At 38.4% G+C, this 25,600-nt stretch overlaps 1 protein-coding gene across 4 annotated transcripts in view; it reads right to left on the bottom strand.

The window, feature by feature from the left end:
• The window catches only part of pappaa (pregnancy-associated plasma protein A, pappalysin 1a), a 374,601-nt gene that overhangs the window by 144,032 nt on the left and 204,969 nt on the right, over positions 1-25,600 (bottom strand). For all 4 annotated transcript variants that reach the window (XM_069932344.1, XM_069932351.1, XM_069932360.1 and 1 more), the window contains exon 14: positions 19,176-19,344. In XM_069932344.1, coding sequence (XP_069788445.1) covers positions 19,176-19,344 — 169 coding nt within the window. The remainder of the gene's footprint in view (positions 1-19,175; positions 19,345-25,600) is intronic.

The raw sequence follows: 25,600 nt of genomic DNA, 5'->3' as shown, positions 1-25,600 counted from the left end.
CAGGTTGTTCTCGTTGACATAATGGTGGCCAGTAGCCTTGCCCGCTTCAGTCTTCTCAGGAAGTGTAGTCACTCTTGCGCCTTCCTGACAAGGGAGGAGATGCTAAGTGTCTATGATAGGTCATTTGTTAAGTGAACTCCAAGGAACATTGTGTTCTCCACTCTCTTGACTACAGAGTTCCTGATGTGTAGTGGAGGGTGGTCAGTCCTGGTTCTCAATCATCTCCTTCATCTTGTTCATCTGAAGGTATTCTATTGCTGCTGAACAAAAGGTCTTCACATCAGAGATATTGGTAAACCAGTTTGCATTGATGCAAATGCACAGACCATTCCTTGAGTCTTGTCAGAAGCAGCAGTGTCTCTGTCTGCCCTGAAGGAGATAAGGCCATCCAGCAGAATCACTGAGTCCAGAATGGTGTCCTGGAGTCACTTTCCTGTAATCACCAGAGCACAGCAGCTCTGCATTTTTCTCTGGTTCAGATGCAGCCTCAGGTAATCCATTTTCATCTTAAGTGATCTTACAATTGAGAGAAAGATCATCGGGAGCACAGGTCTGAAAGGGTTAACTCTCAGTCTAACCCTGACGTCAGCTCAGGTGATAGACACTGACTGGATCTCAAGTGGCACCTCAGAACACAATGATGACTTACTGACAGATCATTGCTATCAAAGGTCTTTAAAGTGTTTTGTAAATGTCCCTGACAAATAACATCATTTTAAAACCGTTCAAAAACACCGGTACATTTTGCTTAATTATTTAAAATCTACATTAAAAAAAAGTAAGTTAAAATCATCTTTAGGTATCAGCCATCCAGGCACTAAAACATTAAGAGATGGGATTACAATCAGATCAGCCTTGACTTGATGTAATTGTGGGACAGGTTTAAGAGATGGAGTGGATTCTTCTTGCTCTGAATTGGAACATAGAAATATAGAAAACTTACAGCACAATACAGGTCCTTTGGCTCACAAAGTTGTGTCGAACATGATCCCTACCTTAGAAATTACTAACTTACCCATAACCTTCTCTTTTTCTAACCTCCATGTACCTATTCAAAAGTCTCTTAAAGGACCCTGACATATCTGCCTCCACCACCATTGCCGGAAGCCCATTCCATGCACTCTCTGCATAAAAAACTTACCCCTGACATCTACTCTGTTCTTACTCCCCAATACCTTAAACCCATATACTCTTGTTGCAACCATTTCAGCCCTGGGAAAAATCCTCTGATTCTCCACACAATGAATACCTCGCATCACCTTATACACCTCTATCAGATCACCACTCATTCGCCAAGGAGAAAAGGTTAAGTTCACTCAACCTGTTTTCATAAGGCATGCTGCCTAAACCAGGCAACATCCTTGTAAATCTCTTCTGCATCCTTTCTGTGTCTTCCATGTCCTTCCGGTAGTGAGGTGACCAGATCTGCACACAGTTCCCTGGGGCTCAGAAGGCTAGGGAAAGGAAGAGGAGGGCAGTAGTCATAGGGGACCTAATAGTCAGGAGGACAGATAGTGGATTCTGTGGACGCAGTAAGGAGTACTGGATGGTGGTTTACCTCCCTGGTGCCAGGATCCAGGATGTTGCTGCTCATGTCCAAGATGTCCTAAAGTGGGAGGGAGAAGACCCAGAGATTGTGGTACATGTAGTACCAATGATATAGGGAGGAATAAAAAGGTCCTGAAAAGTGAGTACAAGGAGTTAGGTAGGGAGTTGAAAAGAAGGACCGCCAAGGGAGTAATCTCAGGATTACTGCCTGTGCCACACGACAGTGAGGGCAGAATAGAATGAGGTGTAGGATAAATGCATGGCTGAAGGGATGGAGCAAGGGGCAGGGATTCAAATTTCTGGATCACTGGGACCATTTTTGGGGTAGGGGCAACCTGTATAGAAAGGACGGGTTGCACTTGAATCCCAGGGTAACCAGGATCCTGGCAGGGACATTTGATAAGGCTACTCAGGAGACTTTAAACTAGAATGGTTGGGAGGAGGGAACCAAATGGAAGAGAACAGCAAGGAGAAGGTTAGATTGCAAACAGAGAAAGCTTGTAGACAGTGTTAGAGAGTGGAAAGCCAGGTGATAGAGAAGGGAGAGATGCTCTGTATGAAGATGAAGGGGAGATGATAGAAAAAGAACATAATAAAATTGTTTATAAAGATAGGGGCAAACAGAGTAAGAAATTGGAAATCTCTGAAATGCATAGATTTTAATGCTAGGAGCATTGTAAGGAAGGTGGATGAGCTGAGGATGTGGATAGACACTTGGCAGTATGACGTGGTAGCAATTAGTCAAACAGGGTTGCAGGAGGGATGTAATTGGCAGCTAACTAATCCTTGGTTTTGTTGCTTTAGGTGTGATAGAATCATAGGGGCTAGAGGGGGTGGTGTTGCATTGCTTGTCAGAGAAAATATTACAGCAGTGGTTAGGCAGGGTAGATTAGAGGGCACGTCCAGGGAGGCTATTTGGGTGGAATTGAGGAAATGGGAAAGGGGTAGTTACACTTATAGGAGTGTATTATAGATCACCTAATGGAGAATGAAAACTAAAGGAGCATATTTGTTGAGAGGTAGCAGATATTTGTAATAAGTACAGGGTTGTGATTGTGGAAGATTTTAATTTTCCAAATGTAGATTGGAAAATCCATTCTGTGAAAGGGCTGGATGGATTAGAGTTTGTCAAGTGTGTGCAGGAGAGTATTTTACAGCAATATGTAGAGGTACCAATTAGAGAAAGGGCAGTGTTGAATCTACTGTTTGGGAATGAGGTAGGTCACGTGGTAGAGGTATATGTTGGGAAGCACTTCGGGTTCAGTGATCATAGTGCCATTAATTTTGATGTAATTATGGAAAGGGATAGGTCAGGGCCTAGGGTTGATGTTTTCAATTGGGGAAAAGCTAGATTTGAGGAGATGCAAAAGGATTTACAAGGAGTGGATTGGGACAATTTTTTTTATGGGCAAGATGTAGTAGAGAAATGGAGGTCTTTTAAAGGTGTGATTTTAATGGTATGAAATCTTTATATTCCTGTTAGGTTAAAAGGCAGGGTAAAAACTTTGAGAGAGCCATGATTTTCAAGGGATATTGGAAACTTTGTTCAAAAAAAGAGGGAGACCTACAATAAATATAAGAAACAAGGAATAATAGAGATGTTTGGAGAATACATTGAATGTAAAAAGAATCTTAAGAAAGAAATTTTAAAAGCTAAAAGAAGGTATGAGGTAGCTTTAGCAAACAAGGTGAAAATAAATCCAAAAGGTTTCTACAAATATGTTAATAGCAAAAGGAGAGTGAGGAATAAAATTGGTCACTTAGAGAATCAGAGCGGACAACTGTGTGTGGAGCCAAAAGAGATGCGGAGATCTTGAACAATATATTTTCTTCAGTATTCACTAAGGAGAAGGATAATAAATTGTCCAGGGTAAAGGAAGCAAAGAGGGTAATTATGGAAACTATATTGATTAAGAAAGAACAAGTACTGGAGCTTCTGAAGCATATAAAGGTGGATAAGTCTCCAAGTCCCAATGGAATTTTTCCTAGGGCTTTGAAAGAAGTTAGTGAGAAAATAGCAGAGGCTCTGACAGTGATTTTTCAAATGTCATTCGAGATGGGTATAGTGGCGGAGGATTGGCGTATTGCTAATGTTGTTCCTTTGTTTAAAAAGGGTTCGAGGAGCAAGCCCAGCAATTATCGGCCTATAAGTTTGGCGTTTGTGGTAGGTAAATTAATGGAAAGCATTCTTTGTGATATATATATTTATCTGGAGATTCAGGGTCTGATCAGGAACATTCAACACGGATTTGTCCATGGAAGGTCATGTTTGACCAATCTTGCTGAATGTTTTGAAGAGGTGACTAGGAATGTTGATGAGGGTAGAGTAATGGATGTTGTCTATATGGACTTAATAAGGTTCCACATGGAAGGTTAATTAGGAAGGTTCAGTCATTAGGTATTAATTTTGAGATAGTCAAATGGATTCAACAGTGGCTGGAAGGGTGATGCCAGAGAGTTGTAGTGGGTAACTGTTTAACACGATGGAGGTCATTGACAAGCAATGTGCCTCAGGGATCTATATTGGGAACATCGCTGTTTGTCATTTACGTTAATGACCTGGATGATGGGGTGGTAAATTGGATTAGTAAATATCCAGATGATTCTAAAATAGGTGGAATTAAGGATAATGAAGAAGGTTTTCAAAGATTGCAGAGGGATTTGGACGGCTTAGAAGAGTGGGCTGAAAGATGGCAGATGTAACTGTGCAGTTCTTCATTTTGGTAGGAATAATTAAATCAGGACATAAAATAGTAAATGGAAGGGCATTGAGGAATGCAATGGAGCAGAAAGATCTAGGAATAATGGTGCATCATTCCCTGAACATAGAATCTCATGTGGATAGGGTGGTGAAGAAGACTTTTAGTATGCTGGCCTTTATAAATCAAAGCATTGAACACAAAAGTTGTGAAGTGATGTTGAGACTGTTCAAAGCATTGCTGAGGCCAAATTTAGAGTACTGTGCGCAGTTCAGGTCTCCAAATTATGGAAAGGATATCAACAAGGTAGAAAAAGTCCAGAGAAGATTTATGAACCACCACACTTATCTGGGTTGAACTCCATCTGCCACTTTTCAGCTCAGTTTTGTATCCTATCAATGTCCCGCTGTAACCTCTGACAGGCCTCCATACTATCCACAACCTTTGTGTCATCAGCAAACTTACTAACCCATCCCTCCACTTCCTCATCCAGGTCATTTATAAAAATCATGAAGAATAACTTCCCAAAACAAATTCCTGAAGAACACCACTGGTCATCGACTTCCATGCAGAATATGACGCATGTACAACCACTCCTTGCTTTCTGTGGGCAAGCCAGTTTCGGATTCACAAAACAATGTCCCATTGTCTCCCATGCCTACTTACTTTCTCCATAAGCCTTGCATGGCGTATCTTATCAAATACCTTCCTGAAATCCATATACACTACATCTACTGCTCTTCCTTCATCAATGTGTATAGTCACATCCTCAAAAAATTCATTCATGATCATAAAGCATGACCTGCCCTTGACAAAGCCAAGTTGACTATTCCTAATTACATTATACCTCTCCAAATATTAATAAATCCTGCCTCTCAGGATCTTCTTCATCAACTTACCAACCATTAATGTAAGACTCACTGGTCTATAATTTCTTGGGCTATCTCTACTCCCTTTCTTGAATAAAGGAATACAATCTACAACCCTCCAATCCTCTGATACCTCTCTCATCCCCATTCATGATTCAAATATCATTGCTAGAGGTTTAGCAATCTCCTCCCTCATCTCCAATAATAGCCTGGGGTACATCTCATCTGGTCCCGGCGACTTATCAAACGATGCTTTCCAAAATTTCCAGCACATCCTTCCTCTTAACATCTAAATGCTCAAGCTTTTCAGTTTGCTGCAAGTCATCACTACAATCACCAAGATCCTTTTCCATAGTGAATACTGAAGTAAAGTATTCATTAAGCACCTCTGCTATTTCCTCCATTTCCATGCACATTTTCCCACTGTCACTCTCTCTAGGCCCTATTCTTTCACATCTTATTCTCTTGCTCTTCACATACTTGTAGAATGCCTTGGGGTTTTCCTTAATGCTGCCCAGCAAGGCCTTCTCACTGCCCCTTCTGGCTCTCCTAATTTGGTTTTTAAGATCCTTCTTCTTAGTCTTAAAATCTCTAGAACTCAAAGATTACCTAGCTCTCTGAACCTTTAGTAAGCTTTTCTTTTCTTCTTGACTAGATTTTTTTTTGTAGCCTTTGTACATCACAGTTCCTGTACTCTACCATAACTTCCCTGTCTCATTGGAATGTACCTATGAATAACTTCACACAAATATCTCCTGAACTTTTGCCACATTTCTGTACTTTTCTATGAGAACATCTGTTCCCAATTTAAGTTCCCAATTTCCTGCCTGACACCCTCATAATTCCCCTTACTTCAATTAAACATTTTTTCTAACATGTCTGATCCTATCTCTCTCCAATACTATTGTAAAGGAGATAGAATTATGATCACTATCTCCAAATGCTCTCCCACTGAGAGATCTGACACCTAACCAGGTTCATTTCCCAATACCAAATCAAGTACAGACCCTGCTCTTTTAGACTTATCTACACATTGTGTCAAGAAACCTTCATGAACACACCTAACAAACTCCACCCGAACTAAACCCTTTGCTCTAGGGAGATGCCAATCGATATTTGGGAAATTAAAATCTCCCATCACTCCAACTCTGTTATTACTACACCTTTCCAGAATCTGTTTCTCTATTTGCTCCTGTTGGTATTGGAAGGCCTACTCAATAAATTATTGACACTTCCTATTTCTAACCTCCACCTACAGATACTCTGTAGACAATTCCTCCATGATATTCACCTTTTCTGCAGGTGTGACATTATCTCTGATCAACAGTACCATGCCCCATTTCTTTTTCATCCTTCCCTGTCCTTTCTGAAACAGCTAAAAGAATTAAGACAGATGAAGTGAGCAACTTTTGCTTTTGCAGCCCCATTCCAATAAATGGAGTTGTGTTTCCTGATCTTGACCTACAGTCAAAGGGAAAGATCTGCTCGGGACATTGACACTCCAGCATTGGACTCCAGTGGTGCTCCCAGCAGTGGGGCAGGAGATTAGATGCAGTGGCATTAGTCCTCCAACTTGTTCCTGGACAAACAGACATGGAAATCTGAGGAAGGTTAAAGAGTGGGAGGAGAAAAACTGGCAGTGACATCTCTGCTCACTTTAATGCTCTCTTCCTGAATATAATATTGTATGGGGAGAAAAAAGAACTCCAGGGCTAGATCAGAGTACAAAAATTTGAGAGCTGTATTTGAATAACAAAAAAACTGATAATTTTGTTTTCTCAGGTAATGAAGCATGGCAGATTAATTAAACCCAGAGTGTTTTGGTTAAAACTTTCATAAATTTTACAGAAAACACCCATTTTTTTCAACTATGATCTGATCAATGGGCCAAATGGTCTCTCCTTGCACTGTACTGTACACATCTACATATTAAAGCTTGTTTCAAGGTGACATGAAACTTGGATGTTGCTTTTAGTTCCATGTTTCATTAGAATCAAACACTGTACAAGTTTTTATTGATCCTCAGACTTTTGTTTTTTTGTTTATATTTTAGCATCTCTGAACATTTTATGCAGGGCTCCTTGGTTCAATTCTGGAACAATTTACTGCCATGGAGATTGAAAGGAAGGGCTGACAGGGTTAGCAAACCGTGGCTGATAAAGGATATTGAGGATCTATTCAGGAAAAAGGGGTATGTTAGGAAAAGGCAGCTGGCATCAAACAAATCCCTTGAGGACTATAAAGAATGTAGGAATCCACCAGAGAGAAACCAGGAGGGTAAAAAGAGGACATTAGGTAGTTTTGGCAGATAAAGTAAATGAGAATCTTGAGATATTTTAAGAGTATATCAGGAGTGAATGTGTACTTGGGGAGAAACTATGTTCTCTTAAAAATAAATATGCTCACCTGTGTGTGTAGAGCCCCAGGATATATGCAAAGTCTAAGATGAATATTTTTTGTCTATATTTACTATGGAAAAGGTAACAGAAGCTACAAAATTCAGAGAAGATGATATTGATAACCCACTTTACAAAAGAGGAGGTGGTCACAACTTTAAAGTGTATAACTGGCAGTGACCAAAGGAACTGCTGTCACTAAACATCCAAGACTCTCATATACATAAAACAATATTTTTTTATTTGTATATATGAATACTTGTCCTTCATATGTATTGTTTGTCTGTATCTGTTTTATGTCTGGTGGTACGTCTGCATGTTTTGCACTGAGGACCAGAGAATGCGGCTTCATTGGGTTGTACTTGTGCAATCAGATGATAATAAACTTGACTATCAGTCCCTGGGGCTTGATTAATTGTATCTTCAGTTACCATGAGAAGCTAGTGAAGGAATTGTTGGGGCCTTGGTAATATTTGTATCATTGTTAGCCACAGGGGAGGTACTGGAAGGCTGGAGAGTGGCCAGAGTTGTGGCTTTTTTGAAGAAAGGCTGCATGGACAAGCCAAGGAACTACAGGTCATTGAGTCCAATGTCAGTGGTGGGAAAGCTCCTGGAGGTCATACTGAGTGATGGGATCTACCTACATTTGGGTTTTATGTACAGTTATGGTCACTTCCCTATAAGGAGGATTTCATTAAGCTGAAAAAGAGGCAGAGAAGATTCACAAGTTGAGTTAAGAGATACTGAATGGGTTGTTCATTTTTCCTGGAGTGTAGGAGGCTAACAGGTGTCCTTAACGAGACACAAAATCATGAGGTGTATAGATAATCTGAATGATCAGTTTTTTCTCCAAGGTAGTGTTGGGCAAAGATTGTGAGAGAGGACCTGAGGGGTACCTACTTCACACAGACCATGATGGGTTTCTGGAATGAGCTGCCAAAGAAGTGATGGAGGCAGATACAATTACATATAAAAGATAGTTACACAGGTATATGGATTGAAATATGTTGAGAGGAATTATGGGACAAATAGAGGCAAATGGGCAAACTCAGGCCATCATGGACAAGTAGGGCTGAAGGCTCTGTTTCCTTGCTGTATCATGCTGTGACTCCTTGTATCAAAACATTATTGGGCTGCAGCTAATCATAAAGATCCAAGGTACAAATCAGAGTAACTGAACACAAGAACAATGCTGGAGAAATGCTGCAGGTCAAACAGCATACTTTGTTTGGCAAAGACAGATACCTAACCAACGTTTCAGATATGAAGGGCTTAAACTCAAAACTTTGGTTATCTGGATCTTTGCTAGATAAAGTACATTGTTTGATATGCTGAGTTTCTCCAGGTTTGTGTTTTTACTTCAATCATGGTGCCTGCAGACTTGTGTTTTACAACTAAAAACAAGAACCTGTTTTGTTTAGTAAGCTCACAGCTGCCTTCAGCAGGCAGTTTCCACACAGTCTGAAGGAATATGCCAACTTAAAACAGCTGCAAGCTGACTTGCTCAGGGACCCAGGAGTAAAATGTAAGAAGCTAATATTTTATTTTGATATGTATTTAAGTTATATTTTAGAAATAAGCGATCTCACATAACAAATCCTTAGATTCAAGTGTACTAAATTGACAGACAAGAAAGCCCTTAGTTGTAATGGCCAAACAATTAGTTTTATCCTCTTCCCCATTCCATGATTCCCTGAGTGGAAGATTGTGAGGAGAATAAAAAAATTTAGAATTAGTGTAGATGATTGGTACGTCCTTAGGGCCGGACAGGATATACTGCAGGTTGCAACGGAAAATGAGGGAAGAGATAGCTGGGGCAGTGTCTATGATCTTTGAGTCCTCTTTGGCCACAGGGGAGGTGCCTGAGGATTGGAGAATGGCAAAGTTAATTGGGAGAATTCTGGGTATTATAGACTGGTGAGTTTTACATCAATGGTGTGCAAACTAATGGAGATGATCCTTAAGGATAGGATCCATGAGCATTTGGAGAAGTACAGTCTACTCAACGATAATCAGCATAGCTTTGTGAAGGAAAGGTGATGCCTCACCAGCCTATTAATTTTTTTTGAGGAGTTAATAAAATAAATTAATAAAGGATGGTAGATGTGGCCTATATGGATTTTGTAAGGCATTTGACAAGGACCCCCATGAGAGACTTGTTCAGAAAATCATGAAACTTGGGATTCAAAGAACCTTGGCTGTGTGGATAAAGAATTGGCTTGCAGAACATAGTAGTGGAAGGAAAATATTCTGCCTAGAGGACAGTGACTAGTGGAGTACCACAAAGATCTGTTCTGGGATCCCTGATTTTCGTATTCTTTATAAATGACCAAGATGAAGAGGCAGATGGATAGGTCAGTAAGTTTGCAGATGATACAAAGCTGTGGATGGTGCTGAAGGTTGTCACAGGTTACAAGAGGATATAGTTAAGATGCAGAGTTGGGCAGAAAAGTGGCAGATGGAGTTGAATCTGAATAAGTGCATTTTGGAAGGACAAAACAAAAGTCTGAGTACAGGTCGGTTTCTTAAGAGTGTGGTTGAACAGAGGGACCTTAGGATCCAAATCCATATTTCTCTCAAGGTTGCCACACAGGTTGATAAATAGTTAAGAAGGCCTATGTAAATTAGAATTAAAATGCCAGAGTCTTTAGTTAGGAGGGAGATCTGAAAAATTCATTGACAAAGTAACAGTAGCATGGTCAAGTATCACGATATATTGATATTCACATGATCAAGTCAATGAAATAAATTGATTATCTATTAAAAAAATAATCAATCCATGAGTAAGTATGATGATCAGTAGAGAAAACAAAGAATATTCTCTCCTATTGAGGTAAAGAAAACACCATACATCTGAGATATCAAAATTTGATTTAAAAAAAAATAAATTGCAGAAGCAGATTTGCTCAAAGTAGAAAGTTTAGAGGATGAATGATCCAAAGCAGGGTCATTAAAGTCTCCTCCCAGCAGCAATGAGTAAATATTCAAATCTGGAAGAGCTGAAAGAAAACTTTCAAAAGATCTTGCATCATCAATGTTTGGGGCACATACATATGTGAAAACCATCATTCTATTATATTATTTGCCTGTAATGATAATGTATCAACCATTTTTATCTGATACAACATGAAATAAATGTTTCAGTTAATTAAAATAGATGCATCACCCCCTCCCCCCATCCAGATTTAGCATTGAAAGTGAATTTAAAAAGTTTCCCCCTCCATTTTGACATAAAATGAAAATTATCTCAGCTACAAATGTGGGTTTATTGTAAGAAAACAATTTCAGAGTTCATTTGTTTAATTTGTGTAAAGACCTTTCTTTACTTAATTGGATTGTTTAAACCTTTCACATTCCAAGAGATTACTCATGTTTCTTAATTAGTGTTATGAAGAAAACCAGGCACAAATTATCACCAAATTCCAGGTGGTCACCTTGAAGGTGAGCAGTAACACAGTTTATGTAGAATTTCAAGCCATAACAACCCTGTAAATCCAAGGCCTTCAACCAAAATACCCACCCTCCTTTCCAAACAACCAGAATCAAATGGTTGCTGTTTGGAACAGCAATGAGCCCCCCAAAAAATACATTTTAACCCCAAAAATTCTTCTGCTGTAAATTCTGATTATAGCTCCATTAAAAAAAAATTAATGTTTCCAAAAAATATAAACTTGTATTTAAAGCTACAACCAAAATGAATGGCAAAGAAATTACTTGAAAAATTCACACTCAGATCCCTAATATATGCATATGAATACTTGTACACCCTTTACTACAGTCAGCTATAAAATAAAATGTGCTTAACATATTAATATCTCAAGTGTTTTTAAGCAATAAATATTTGAAATAACAAAAAAGTGGTCCATTAATACTAAAAGAACCATAAATGTATAAATCTTCATCTACTCCCCATTTAGATTTGCAGGTTCAGTAGAACAAATAGCCAAAACAAGTACATGGCAAACTTTAAAGTTTCCCATGCATAAATTGAACTATACACTTATATAATTATTATAACCATTAGCCTTGATTCCCACGGTCATCTAATAACCTGAGCACTTTAGCACGTCCAACATTTCATGCGCAATTAATAAGTAACTAAGATAATGAATACAAATCATTATTATAAAGATAAAATGTAATAAAATTAATAGAAAAGAGAAACAAGCTTAGAGAACACTAAACTGGCCAAGTACATTACCCACTGCAATTAACAAAAGGGAGAGAACAGGCAAAATTTGGCCTATCAAGAAAAGAAAGCAAAAAAAAATTAAAAAAACAAATAACAGTTCATGCAAGACTTGAAGCTAAAAGCAAATCTTCCAAGAATCTTCATGCTTCTCCTACCAAATTTAAAAAACTTCTTGTAAACATCAAAGCGTGTGATTCGGAGGCATGATGGGTATAAAAAAAAGGAGGCTTGAAACCTTTCTTATACATAACTTTTATTCAAAATGCAGATTCATCACTTCAGGACAGAGATCATCTACATATCTGATCTGTTGTTCACGATATTGAAGAGTTCCTCTCCAATGAATTACAAAATCTCTTATTTGGTAGCGATGAAACTGAAGAATCAAAGAGCCATGTACTCTTCCAAGTTCAGGTTTAGAATGAAAGAACTCCCTTCAAAATACTTCCAAAAGCATGTCTGAAAAGAAGTTGGTCAATTGGCCAGATTATGTATTTTCAGCCAATCCAAAAATTTGAATATTCAGTCTTCTGCTCTCCAAATCAATAACCTTTGAAGTTAATTTAAACTTGCTAGCAGTCATGAACAAAAATCCTCTCATTTATGCATATGATCATTGACTGTTTCCAAGTCTTGCTCCACAAACCCCAAATGAACCTCAATATCTGATAATAACTCCAAAACCTTTTCAAGTGTAGATTTGACTTCAGGTTGACTTTCATTTATGGTTTCAGTTATCTCCCATGTATGCTTGTTTAAAAAATCAGAAATGGAGTCCATAGTCAGAGTAGCTGTCTCTTCCTCCTTTTTTGCCATTTTTTTTTCAGATTTAGCATTCCTCATAGTAATTTTAAAATAATTAGCAATGATACGTAACAAAGAGGAAAAGTATAAAGCACTTTGGTTGAAATGGTAAAAATAAATTAATGAAAGAATTAAAAAAAATATATAGCAGCACCTAACTACTACTGGTAATCCATGCAGTAACCAGCCAGAAGTATTTTAATTCTACTTTACTTTCAGATAATGAATTTTTGAAATTTTATGGAAGAGCAGATAACTTTTTTCTTTAACACGAATTTGTCTCCAACAATTTCTAGTTTGATTGTTTGGGACAATTTGAAAGCTTATCTTAGAGGGATAATTATTTCTTATACAGCTAATATAAAGAAGAAGGTTAATAAAGAAAGATTAGATTTAGTTAATCATAAATAAATCAACAATATGAACATGTTAAAGATTCAGAATTATATAAAGGGAGAATTGAAATTAAAATGCAATTTGACCTTTTTACATCCTACCCTATTGAACCTCAACTTTTAAAATCCAAAATTCAGTTTTATATTCATGATGAAAAATCTGGCCAATTGTGGCTAAGAGACAAATTACTAAGATCTGGACAGATGACGATAATATTGCCACTGACCATTCTAAAGTAAATGATACATTCAGGGAATTCTTTTCTCAGCTCTATTCGTCTGAGTCTATTAATAATGACAGTTTCATGATGGTTCTTTTGAACCGTGTAAATATTCCCACACTTTCTCTGAATAATTGTTTAAGTTTAGAAGAACCTATTTCACAAGATGAAATTATTTTTGCTATTGCTTCATTACAGTCAGGTAAAACTCCAGGACTGGATAGGTATCCTGCAGAGTTTTTTTAAATTCTTTTTTCTAAATTGGGGTACCCCAATTAAGTTTTGTGTTAACTGAATCATTTAAACAAAGTAATCTTCCACTATAGTTTAATGAAGCTTACACATCCCTCATAGTGAAAAAGGGAAAAGATCCATCTGAATGCTCCTCCTACAGCCAATTTCTTTACTGAATGTTGATATGAAGATCTTGGCTAAAGGTTTGGCTCATAGGTTTGAGAACATTTTACCATCAATTATTTCAGAAGATCAGATTGGTTTTATTGAAAGTCAATATTCTTGTTTTAATATATGTTATTTATTGGATATGTTGATTTCTCCTCTCACTGCATTTCGGGAATGTGTTCTCTTTTAAATGCAGAAAAAGCATTTGACCAGGTGGAGTGGGATTATCTGTTAACAATCTTGGAAAAATTTAATTTTGGACCATGTTTTATTACATGGATTAAATTACTATATTCACGTCCTACTGCCTGAAGTGTTACTAACTTACAATAATCAAAACCTTTCACACTCCAATGAGGTACCCATCAAGGCTGTCCTTTAAGTCAATTACATTTTGCTTTGGCCTTAGAGCCTCTAGCAATTGCATTTTGTGAGTACAGAGATATTTCAGGGATGAATAGGAAGGGAACTGAGCATAAAGTTTCCCTTTCTGCAAATGACATTTTGCTTTTCATATCAAACCCTGTGTACTTCTTTACTTCTATACTATCCTTAGTCAGTTTTCAGGGTACAAGTTAAATCTGCATAAGAGTGAACCTTTCCCTTAAAATTCTCCTATACTAATTTTCCTTTTATGATTGTGATGGATCAATTTACTTATCTTGGCATTACAATAATGAAGAATCATAACAATCTTTATCGGGAAAATTTCTCTATTTTACTTAAACATGTGAAACTGTCTTTAACAAAATAGTCTCCTTTATCTATCTTTGATTTGTCATATTAATTTTATTAAAATGAACATTCTACCATTTTTTTTGCATCTGTTCCAATCTATACCAATTTTTATTCCTAAATCATTCTTTGACTCACTCAATTTGCTGATATTATCTTGCATATGGAAAGGAAAGCACCCCCATTTAAATAAAGCACATCTTCAAAAGATTGAAAAGAATCGGGGTTTAGCACTTCCTAATTATAGATTTTATTATTGGGAGGTTAATATATGTAACCTTATGTACTTTTTATAATTTCATAATTGAGTTGACCATCCTACTAGGGTAGAAATGGAATTAAATTCCACCAAAAATGTTTCTATCTCAGCATATCTTGGATCCTCATTTTCTTTTGTTTCATATAAACTAATTGACAATCTGGTTGTTAAATACAGTTTGAGAAGGGTGCAGTTTAGAAGGTATTTTGTATTTCAGGACTTTTCTCTTGCAAGCCCCATTATGTCCAATCAATTTTTTCAGCTTTCTTTGCAGGATTCAACTTTTAATGATGATATAGATTGGGTATTTAATGCTTTAAAGACCTTTTTATAGGTAATATTTTGCATATTTTGAACAATTTGTTGGAAAATTCAATTTACCAAATACTCATTTTTTTTTCCATATATTTACATATCATGTATTTTATTCAATCTCAGATCCCTGATTGCCCTAGAACTCCTGAGGTGAATATTCTTGAGAGATTTTTTGGATTACAACCTTCCAGTAAAGGGTTAATATCTGTTATTTATGACAAGTTGACTGGTTTAAGACATGCCCCTTTTGTTCAAATTAAGAATGCCTGGGACCAGGATTTTAACCTTTTGCTGTCCATTGAGGTTTGGAGCTCTATTTATCAAACTGATTAACACTACATCTCTATGTGTTCACCACTGTCTGTTGCAATTCAAAGTGGTCTTCTTTGGCTTGGCTTCGCGGACAAAGATTTATGGAGGGGGTAAATGTCCACGTCAGCTGCAGGCTCGTTTGTGGCTGACAAGTCCGATGCGGGACAGGCAGACATGGTTGCAGCGGTTGCAAGGGAAAATTGGTTGGTTGGGGTTGGGTGTTTGGTTTTTCCTCCTTTGCCTTTTGTCAGTGAGGTGGGCTCTGCGGTCTTCTTCAAAGGAGGTTGCTGCCCGCCAAACTGTGAGGCGCCAAGATGCACGGTTTGAGGCAATATCAGCCCACTGGCGGTGGTCAATGTGGCAGGCACCAAGAGATTTCTTTAGGCAGTCCTTGTACCTCTTCTTTGCTGCACCTCTGACACGATGGCCAGTGGAGAGCTCGCCATATAACACGATCTTGGGAAAGCGATGGTCCTCCATTCTGGAGACGTGACCCACCCAGCGCAGCTGGATCTTCAGCAGCGTGGACTCGATGCTGTCAACCTCTGCCATCTCGAGTACTTCGACGTTAGGGATGAAAGCGCTCCAATGAATGTTGAGGATGGAGCGGAGACAATGCTGGTGGAAGCGTTCTAGGTGATGCCGGTAGAGGACCCATGATTTGGAGCCGAACAGGAGTGTGGGTATGACAACGGCTTTGTATACGCTTATCTTTGTGAGGTTTTTCAGTTGGTTGTTTTTCCAGACTCTTTTGTGTAGTCTTCCAAAGGTGCTATTTGCCTTGGCGAGTCTGTTGTCTATCTCGTTGTCGATCCTTGCATCTGATGAAATGGTGCAGCCGAGATAGGTAAACTGGTTGACCGTTTTGAGTTTTGTGTGCCCGATGGAGATGTGGGGGGGCTGGTAGTCATGGTAGGGAGCTGGCTGATGGAGGTACATAGCGCCTAAATATCTAAACTCAAGTGACCTCGTTTTTTACTCAGGTATAAATCCTCGTTGTGATAAATGCAAAATTGGCAATGGTTCTTTAATTCATATATTCTGGATGTGCCTCCATTTTGAAAATTATCGGAGAAGTTTTTCAAACATTATTGGTGGTTCTCAATTTAAAGTAAGAACCAAATCCCTTAGTTGCTCCGTTTGGAACTCTTGGAGAAGATAATGTTTTACTAACTCCAATTACATTTAGCATTTTATCTTTTTCTTCATTGCTGGGCAGACCAGATGTGCCATTTTGATTATGTGGAAAGATAATTCCCCACCTATTCATGCACAATGGCTAAGGGGCATAATGTCCAGTTTAAATTTGTCAAAATTTAGATATACAATTAATGATTCCAAATGTGTGGGACCCATTCATGGACCATGATCATAATCTCTAGGTTCAGTGTTAATACAGTATTTTGCCACTGTGTTGTCCCATTTCAGAGTAAGTTCTAACTTTTAATCTTGTTTAGGGTCAGGGGTTTGGAGAATTTAAATTTATTATGTCTATTCTTTATTATTATGGCTGTGCTTTGGGAATTCATACATTTTTTTTCTCTAGCAGTGCTTTTCTTTGCCCATTTTTTTTTCTGTAGCACATTCCAGAATTGTATTGTATGAACTTATTATTACTGAAAATCAATAAAAAATAATTTAAAAAGAAATATAAGGCCTATGTGATATTGGGCTTCATAAATAGGGGGATTGAGTTCAAGGGTTGAGAGGTCATGTTGCAAATCCACAAATCTCTGGTCAGACCACTATGGGAGTATTGTGTTCAGTTCTGGTCACCTCATTATAGAGGCTATGAAGAGGGTGCAGAGGAGATTTATCAGGATGTTGCCTGGATTGAAAAGTAAGTTTTGTGAGGCAAGGTTAGCAGAGCAGACTTTTCTCTTTGAAAAATAGGGGTTTATGGGGTAGGGAGGTTTTGGTACTTTTTTACTGTTTTGTGGAAACTGCCAAAATGTTTGGCCTGGAAGTCAGCCTAAAGAAAACTGAGGTCCTCCATCAGCCAGCTCCCCACCATGACTACCAGCCCCCCCACATCTCCATCGGGCACACAAAACTCAAAACGGTCAACCAGTTTACCTATCTCGGCTGCACCTTTTCATCGGATGCAAGGATCGACAACGAGATAGACAATAGACTCGCCAAGGCAAATAGCGCCTTTGGAAGACTACACAAAAGAGTCTGGAAAAACAACCAACTGAAAAACCTCACAAAGATTAGCGTATACAGAGCCGTTGTCATACCCACACTCCTGCTCGGCTCCAAATCATGGGTCCTCTATCGGCATCACCTACGGCTCCTAGAACACTTCCACCAGCGTTGTCTCCGCTCCATCCTCAACATTCATTGGAGCGACTTCATCTCCAACATCGAAGTACTCGAGATGTCAGAGGCCGACAGCATCGAATCCACGCTGCTGAAGATCCAACTGCGCTGGGTAAGTCACGTCTCCAGAATGGAGAACCATCGCCTTCCCAAGATCGTGTTATATGGCGAGCTCTCCACTGGCCACCGAGACAGAGGTGCACCAAAGAAGAGGTACAAGGACTGCCTAAAGAAATCTCTTGGTGCCTGCCACATTGACCACTGCCAGTGGGCTGATATCGCATCAAACCGTGCATCTTGGCGCCTCACAGTTCGGCGGGCAGCAACCTCCTTTGAAGAAGACCGCAGAGCCCACCTCACTGACAAAAGACAAAGGAGGAAAAACCCAACACCCAACCCCAACCAACCAATTTTCCCCTGCAACCGCTGCAACCGTGTCTGCCTGTCCCGCATTGTACTTGTCAGCCACAAACGAGGCTGCAGCTGACGTGGACATTACCCCTCCATAAATCTTCGTCCGCGAAGCCAAGCCAAAGAGAAGAAAAGATAGAGATATGGGTCAGTTCAACATCAAGGGCCATATTAATGCTGTAGTGTTGTATGTTCTATTTTGCTCAGTGCATCTGACTCTGTTATTAAAATGTCTCACTCCCTTCCTCCTAGTGGTCCAAGCCAACTTTTGACTTCACCAGGCCTTATAAAATCAGCTTCAAACTCCAATGATCTATTTTTCTGATTCACATGAGCAATGTATTGTTTTGCTATGCAAGTTATTGGTTGATACATGGTCACTTGACTGGAAAATAGAAAATTTTACACAAGAAGAATTCCGTAATTCAATGACTTTGCGAAGAGCTTCTTACTTTTATACGTACAATTTGTTTTGCATAATTGCACGTGACACAAACTTAAACAAGGGAAATTTTCAATCAGAATCCTGTTCAATAATAAAGCAATCCTACCTTCCAAATTCTTCACTAAAATAGCTTAATTTGCTATCTAAATTAAATATTTTACCTTTTTATGAAGTGCTTGTAAGTCAATTACCTCTCAAAGAGTGTTGACCAAACACTTTGCAAAGAAATTCATCTGTAATTCAGGAGCCCTCCCATCTGCATGATGAATACCGATTCCAAACTTCATCTTCATGCAGAAGTCCCCAAATAAATCCCATGTTTCAGCTACTGATCATGAATTATTTTTGAAAAAAGTGAGCATAGTCAATACAAGGTGGATAGATGGGTCTAGAATCTGGCAACCGAACCAGAATGGCATCTCTGGAAAAGTGATGGCAGGGAGTGAATGCTGTCACTATGGAAATGATGGGGTTGATCAGAACATCTTGTTTGTCTCTTTAATCCATGCAGTAGTTTTAAACATGGTCATCAAACAGCAACCTTGAGATGGCAAGAACCAATTTACAGTGTCTTATAACACTTCAGGACTACAATCTTCTGCTTGGTTTCCAACAGTTCATAAGCAATCACATCTATTCAGGAATCTTAATGGCAGCAGTGGTTCTCAACACAAGTGCTGCTATATCCAAAAGTATTCCTTGAAATGTAACATTGAATGTTATTTCAGGGAGACATGATAAAGATGGTTTTGCCAAGTGTTCACAAAACATTCCAGATAAATCATTAAGTGTGCCATATTACAATATTTTGATATTCTCCATCACAAAAATACAAAGAGTGTCAACTGACCTGGCGTTTGGACGTCTCATCATCTCTTCGCAGGTGAAGTACATAGCCTTCCTTGCAGGACACAATACATTGGTCCCCATTGTAGTGCCCAGCACCTGTGCAGTTCAGCACTGCATTTTTAATATTGAGCTCTTGACAATGAGTTGCTTCACAAGAGTAATGGACACAGCTGAAAGACAAAATGAAATGATATAATGTTTATAGTGCAAAATGGCCTTGCTTTTCCTCTTCTTGTATCATCAACGCACTAAAGTAGGTGGCTTGTGATGGTTCAGCTGACATTGCTTCTCAGTTTGTACTTTGATCTTAAAGGTGTGCAAAAAAATCTCATCTCTTCCAGACCATTGCTGTAGGTGTAAACTTTCCTGTAAGTATAAACTTGGAAACTTAATGAGTAAGGGTGTGTCTTTGGTGTCTGTGAAATGTACTGGCATTTACACTTAGCAATGCCAGCAGTTCCAATAGCAGGAAAATCCAGACAAGTACAGAAGGGACCAAAAAAAAAGGTATATATCTCTCCAGTTACACCAGTAAGGAGTTCAAAGAAAGTTCAATTTGGAAATAGGCCTTGCTTTTGAAGGGCAGTGCCATATCACCTGGAATTTATTAAACTAGTTCCAATTAAGCATTGGGTGAGGGATTGGTAAATTTATCATTGTTCTCGTACAGATGTTTTTAGGAGATGTTCAAAGTAGTCACTCAAACTATTTATTGATACAGAATCGTGAATTAAATATAACTTTGATTTTTAAGTATTTACTCAATACTGATAAAAACTGATTGATCTAATATGTCTTTCCATGGTTTTTTTTCCCTCTTGGTAGGAGCAGGTAAAGTTGATGTCAATATTTGAGAGTTTGAATTGCAGATATTGCAATCCACTAAATATGCTGCACATTGGGACACAAGCAGAATGCAATGTCCTTCACTCAGAATGATAAGACCTTTTCATTTTAAAAATCTGGATAACTCAAATGCACAATTTTAACAGTGCTGGATATGGTATAATTTACTGCAGACTTGTATAGTAATTTTCTTGTAGAAAGCTGTTAATAATTATTTCGGATGATAAATCCCAAAGGATTTTCCTATTTTTGAAACCTGGAATCCTTCTGGAGCCTATAAAACTCATCAAAGATTCCAACTAGATTTGCGTTCCTGCAAGATTTCTGAAAGTAATCCCAACATATCCCAAGGGATTGTTCAGTCAGTTCCCTTTCCCTTTGGCAGTCTATTATTTTATTTCCTTTTAGTTTTAATTTTAACATTTCTCACTGTTAATTTAATTGTCATCTGGGACTTCAATGGATTTATTTTACACTTGACCCAGTCTCCAATCCTGAACAGTTTTATTGTGATCTCCATATCCCTGATGATTGAAGGTTTAGTTTGTTCCAAACTTCTAATGCAAGAGGACATTCACCACAATGAGGCGAGTGAAGCTGTTCCCTCTCCTCCAATGACTTCATCTATACATTACATTCTCTTGGGAGAGCTGTTCTAATATTAAAGGACTCATTCCCAGCCCAGTCAAGCTCCCTTCTGCCCTGATCTGTCAGGCAGAAGATAAATGTTCTTGAGAACACGAACCTACTTTCAAGGCTATTTCATTTCCTATTGTTATCAGACTCAAACTGGTTAAGGATTATGCTCTTGTATTCTCTTTTATATCTATAATTTCTATTGCCTTTTAGTACTTGTTCTCTGCCCTACACAATTTAACCTCAATAACCATACTTCCCACACTGCTGTCTTATTCATTTGTCTTTTTATTTCTTTTATTGAACTACCTGCTGTTATAAATCGACGTACATGGATAGCTCGCAAACCAAAGTATTTTTTTTACTGTCCTTCAGTACAAGTGACAATAAAGCAATTCATTTTTTGAATGTTGGAGGACTAAAGAAAAGTTGTCAAGAATGGGTATTTTGATCTTATTTGTTGCCTTTATAAATAATGTGCTGTGAATCACAATTTGGGGCAATTCCACTAATTAAAGCAATAGTAACTTTGAATAAACTACAGAAAAATCAACATCATCCAGAATTCAACCAATCGGCAGCCTCAAGCAAAGAAATCGGAACAAAATGTGGGTTTTAAATTGGCGCCCCCTTGCGATCAGTTTGCCAATCCACGCCACACACAATTTCAAGCAACCTTATCTGGCATCTATCAATTCCCATAGGAGCTGGATTCTGGGGGTTTTACTGTATATCAAACAAATGCAGAGAATTATAATGATGGCTGATCTTCTCAATACATCTCAGGGTACAAAAACTCAAATGTCACCGGGCCATTCACCTTGCTGTCAAAATTGTCTTACTGATTTTCATTTTGCACTAATTTCCATTAAAAAGTGGAAGCTTTATATGTTTACTGCATCAGTTTAGTGCTTGCAAGAAGTGCATTCTTAGTGCCGTGAATTCACCAAAACATCATTAAAACCATGAGAAAAATATTTCAACAAAAAGTGGTCACATGATCTGTATGCCAAGTTATGGTAAAGACAAGATATAATCTTTCAAGCAGGAAATAGTTATTGAGCAGTCTGCAAAAATAGACAGGTTGAAGGAAATGGGAAGTCAAGGAAAATTCAAATGTTGTGCTCTGAGGCTGTAAGAAGGATCCTTACTTCTGTGATAGAGAGATGACAAATCTGTGCCAACCAACTATCCAGAATGTTTGCAGATATTTTCAACTTCTCATTGCTGCAGTCAGAGGTTCCTTCCAGCTTCAAAAAGGCATCAATCATCCTGATGCCCAAGAAGAGTAGTGTGAACTGCCTCAACATTTATTCCCCAGTAACAATCACATCTACTGTGATGAAATGCTTTGAGAAGTTGGTCATGACCAGTATTAACACATACCTAAGCAAAGGTCTGGACCTTTGCAATTCGCCTATTGTCACAATCGCTCCAAAGGAGACACATATCATTGGGCCCTCCAGTCAGCTCTGGATTACTTTGAAAACAGCAATTCATACCCAAGGCTGATATTCATAGATACAGCTCAGCCTTCAACACCATTATTCCCTCAGTGCTGGTCAAGAAGCTCAAAACCCTGGGCCTCCTCAACCCCTCTGCAATTGAATATTTGACTTCCTCATCAGAAGACCACAGTCATCAGGAATTGGAAATTAGGTTCGCCCTCCTGACTATCAACACAGGCGCTCCTCAAGGATATGTGTTTAGCCCACTGCCCTACTCATTATACATCCACGACTGTGTGGCAGGCAGAATTCCAATGCTATCTACGAATTTGCTGATGACACCGCGGTTGTCAACAGAGTCACAAACAGTAATAAACAAACGTAAAAGAGGGTGATAGATCAGCTCATTGAGTGGTGTGTAATACAAATAACTTTGCACTCAACATTTGCAAAACCAAGGAAATGATTGTGGACTTCAGGAGGAAGTCAGGCGAACACAATCCAGTCCTCATAGAGGGCTCAGTCGTAGTGAGGGTCAAGAACTTCAAATTCTTGGATGTCACCATCTCCAAGAATCTGTCCTGGAGCCTTTATTATGATGCAACCATGAAGAATGCTTGTCAGTGACTATACTTATTGAGGTGTTTGAGGAGATTCGGTATGTCACTGAAGACACTTGAAAACTTATACTGTGGAGAGCATTCTGGCTGATTGCATCACTATCTGGTAAGGAGATGCCAACACTCAAGAAAATAAAAAAATCCTGAGGGTTGTTAACTCGGCCTGTGATATTACAGGCATCTACAAGAGGCAGTGCCTTAAAAAAGCAGCCTCTATCCTCAAAGTCCTCCACCACCCAGGTCATGCCTTCTTCACTTGGCTACCATCAGGCAAAAGGTAAAGGAGTCTAAAGATGAGCCCTCAGTGCCACAAGTCAGCTTCTTCCCTGCTACCATCAGATTCTTGAATAATCAGTGAACCCAAGACCCTGCCTTCCTTTGACTGTGCACCATTTTTATTTATTTATTTTTGGTTTATATAATTGTTTGCCTTGTGATGCTTCTGCAAAACAATGAATTTTGTGACTTATTCATGAGAATAAATTCTAATTCTGATTCTTTTCTTTTTAATATATTTTTATTGTTTTGGAAGAGCAAAATATTACATATTACATAATAACCCCACAGCTTTATACAATATGATATAGAATATGAATCATTTGCAGTTTATACATTGTTTTGTATTCAATGCTCGGATTTCCCTTCGGAAAACTTCACCTCATATTCTAGTATTACAGTGTATTCTTGGTAAATTATCTAATTAGTGGAATCTCTTCTACTTATAAATAAAAAAGAAGAAAAAAGGAAAAGGAGGAAAGAAAAAGAAAGAGTACAAAAAGAACCCCCATCCCCACCCACATTCTAATCCTACCTCTCCCACTAAACATGGTCATCAGCGAATAATATGTAAGAAATCAAGTTTTGGCTCCCGGAAAATGGACAAGAAAACCCCGAGCACCCAGGCCTATGTATTCAATTTATGATAATAGTCCATAAATGGGCCCCATATCTTGTCAAATTCAATCATGAATTCTTTAATGTAATATCAAATTTTCTCCAAGCTCAAGCAAGACATAATATCCTATATACATTGCATATAAGGTGGTGGTAAACTTCTTCAAAATTGCTTGTCTAGCTATCAATGAAGTAAAGGCTGCAGTTCTTTTTGAATTAAGTTTGTAGAAATATTTTCCCTTTGAGAATAACCAAACAAAGCAAAAAAGGGGCAAGGTTCCACTTTAATCCTAAGAATCTCTGAAAAAATTTGGAATAAATGATTGTGATTTTGATTCTGAGTACCTTTATGAATTTGCAAGGATCAAAAGAAGACAATTGGGAAAAGTATTCACAATATAATCATATCCAATCACACTATAAGATCTATAAAAACTATTGTCCAGAATTAAAGCAAATGGCAGCCTCAATAACCAGCAAAAAAAACACACGGAAAATAAATAGGTGAAAAATACAGGTTAAAATTGGCACACCTTGCCATTAGTTCACCATTGCAACATGCAATCTCAAGGAACCAGAAACACTGATCCAAAATCTACCAATCCCCATGGGTGCTGGATACCAGGGGATTTTACTATACTTGTGAAATGCATCCTACAATAAAATCTGAGAACGCCCTTATCTTACAAACACTGTATTCATGATAATAATGAAAAGAATGTCCAGAACCAAATGATGAAATAAACTTGTTTCATAATGATCAACAAAATCATTATAATTATGTAAAATCAGAAGGCCAGGCATTGTATTCTGTTGTGCACAGAACAACATTAAATCAGCTCAGAGCCAAGAGGATTTCCAGAAATGAGTATAACTCTGCAGTAAATAGAAGAAGTTTATAAATAATGAGAATGAACCACAAACCAAACAAAAACTGTGGTGATTCGTAGACTTACAAACGATGATCCTGTTCCAGCAGGGCCATGTCTGGAATCATTGCTCAAGAACCAAAGCTGTTGTACTTTGAGATTTTCTGAGTTGAGAGAATTACTAGTGGGCATTAAGTCAGACAGCTAAGAAGGTTCTAAAATCATATGGTAGTGTCAGCCAGGAAGATAATGTTTATGCCTCAGTGAAGCACATATAGAGGGTTAGGAATGCTTAACAGCAGTAAGGTGTTTGAATCTTGCAAGCAATTGCGCAATCCAGAACCCAGCACAGAATTCGGCCTTCAGCCCAGAGTCCTCAGTAACTTTCAAGTACCCATTTATACTAATCCCAATGATGTAATATCAATAATTCACAAAAGGCTGAGTAGTGAAACAATCAGGCTTTTAATAGCTAAAGACTGGAGCACTATCAAACAACCATCCCCCTCCTTGGCTAATCAGAGCAAGAGGAAAGGGGTAGCCTGCAAGGGGCTATGGGTAAGATCGGTCTCGGTAGCCATGTCTAATCGATAGCAGCCAATTACAGTGTAATGGTGGTTTACCACACCCACTTAATTTTCCCCACATTCCCATCATGTCCACATACATTCTACACTCAGCTACTGTGGCCAATTAACATTCCAACCCACACATCTTTGGGATGTGGAAGAATCCACAGCCCTCGGAGGAATCCCACAGAGAAAGAGAGAGAGAGAGAGAATGTGTACATTCCATGCATTGAGGTCAGCATTGGGCCTGCGTAGCTGCACCTATGAGGCAACAGCTCTCCTAACTGTGCCACTGTTCCACTAACATTACAAGTATTAACAATTAGAAAATGCAAAGAAAGCAAACTTCTTGAATGTTAGTTAAACATGAATGTCTGCAGTAAAAACACAAAAATGCTGGGGAACTTTACAGGTCTCACAGCATCCATAGGTGAAAAAGATACTGTATATGTCAATGTATAGGACGATTCTATTTAGGACAACCCCCAGAATTTCCTCCTAAAATTTAGGTTTTGAGCAATACCCTTTGTATAAGATGATCCCG

Source organism: Narcine bancroftii, chromosome 1 (assembly GCF_036971445.1).
Source record: "Narcine bancroftii isolate sNarBan1 chromosome 1, sNarBan1.hap1, whole genome shotgun sequence".
NCBI lineage: Eukaryota > Metazoa > Chordata > Chondrichthyes > Torpediniformes > Narcinidae > Narcine > Narcine bancroftii.
This window is presented reverse-complemented; position numbering and strand designations above follow the sequence as displayed.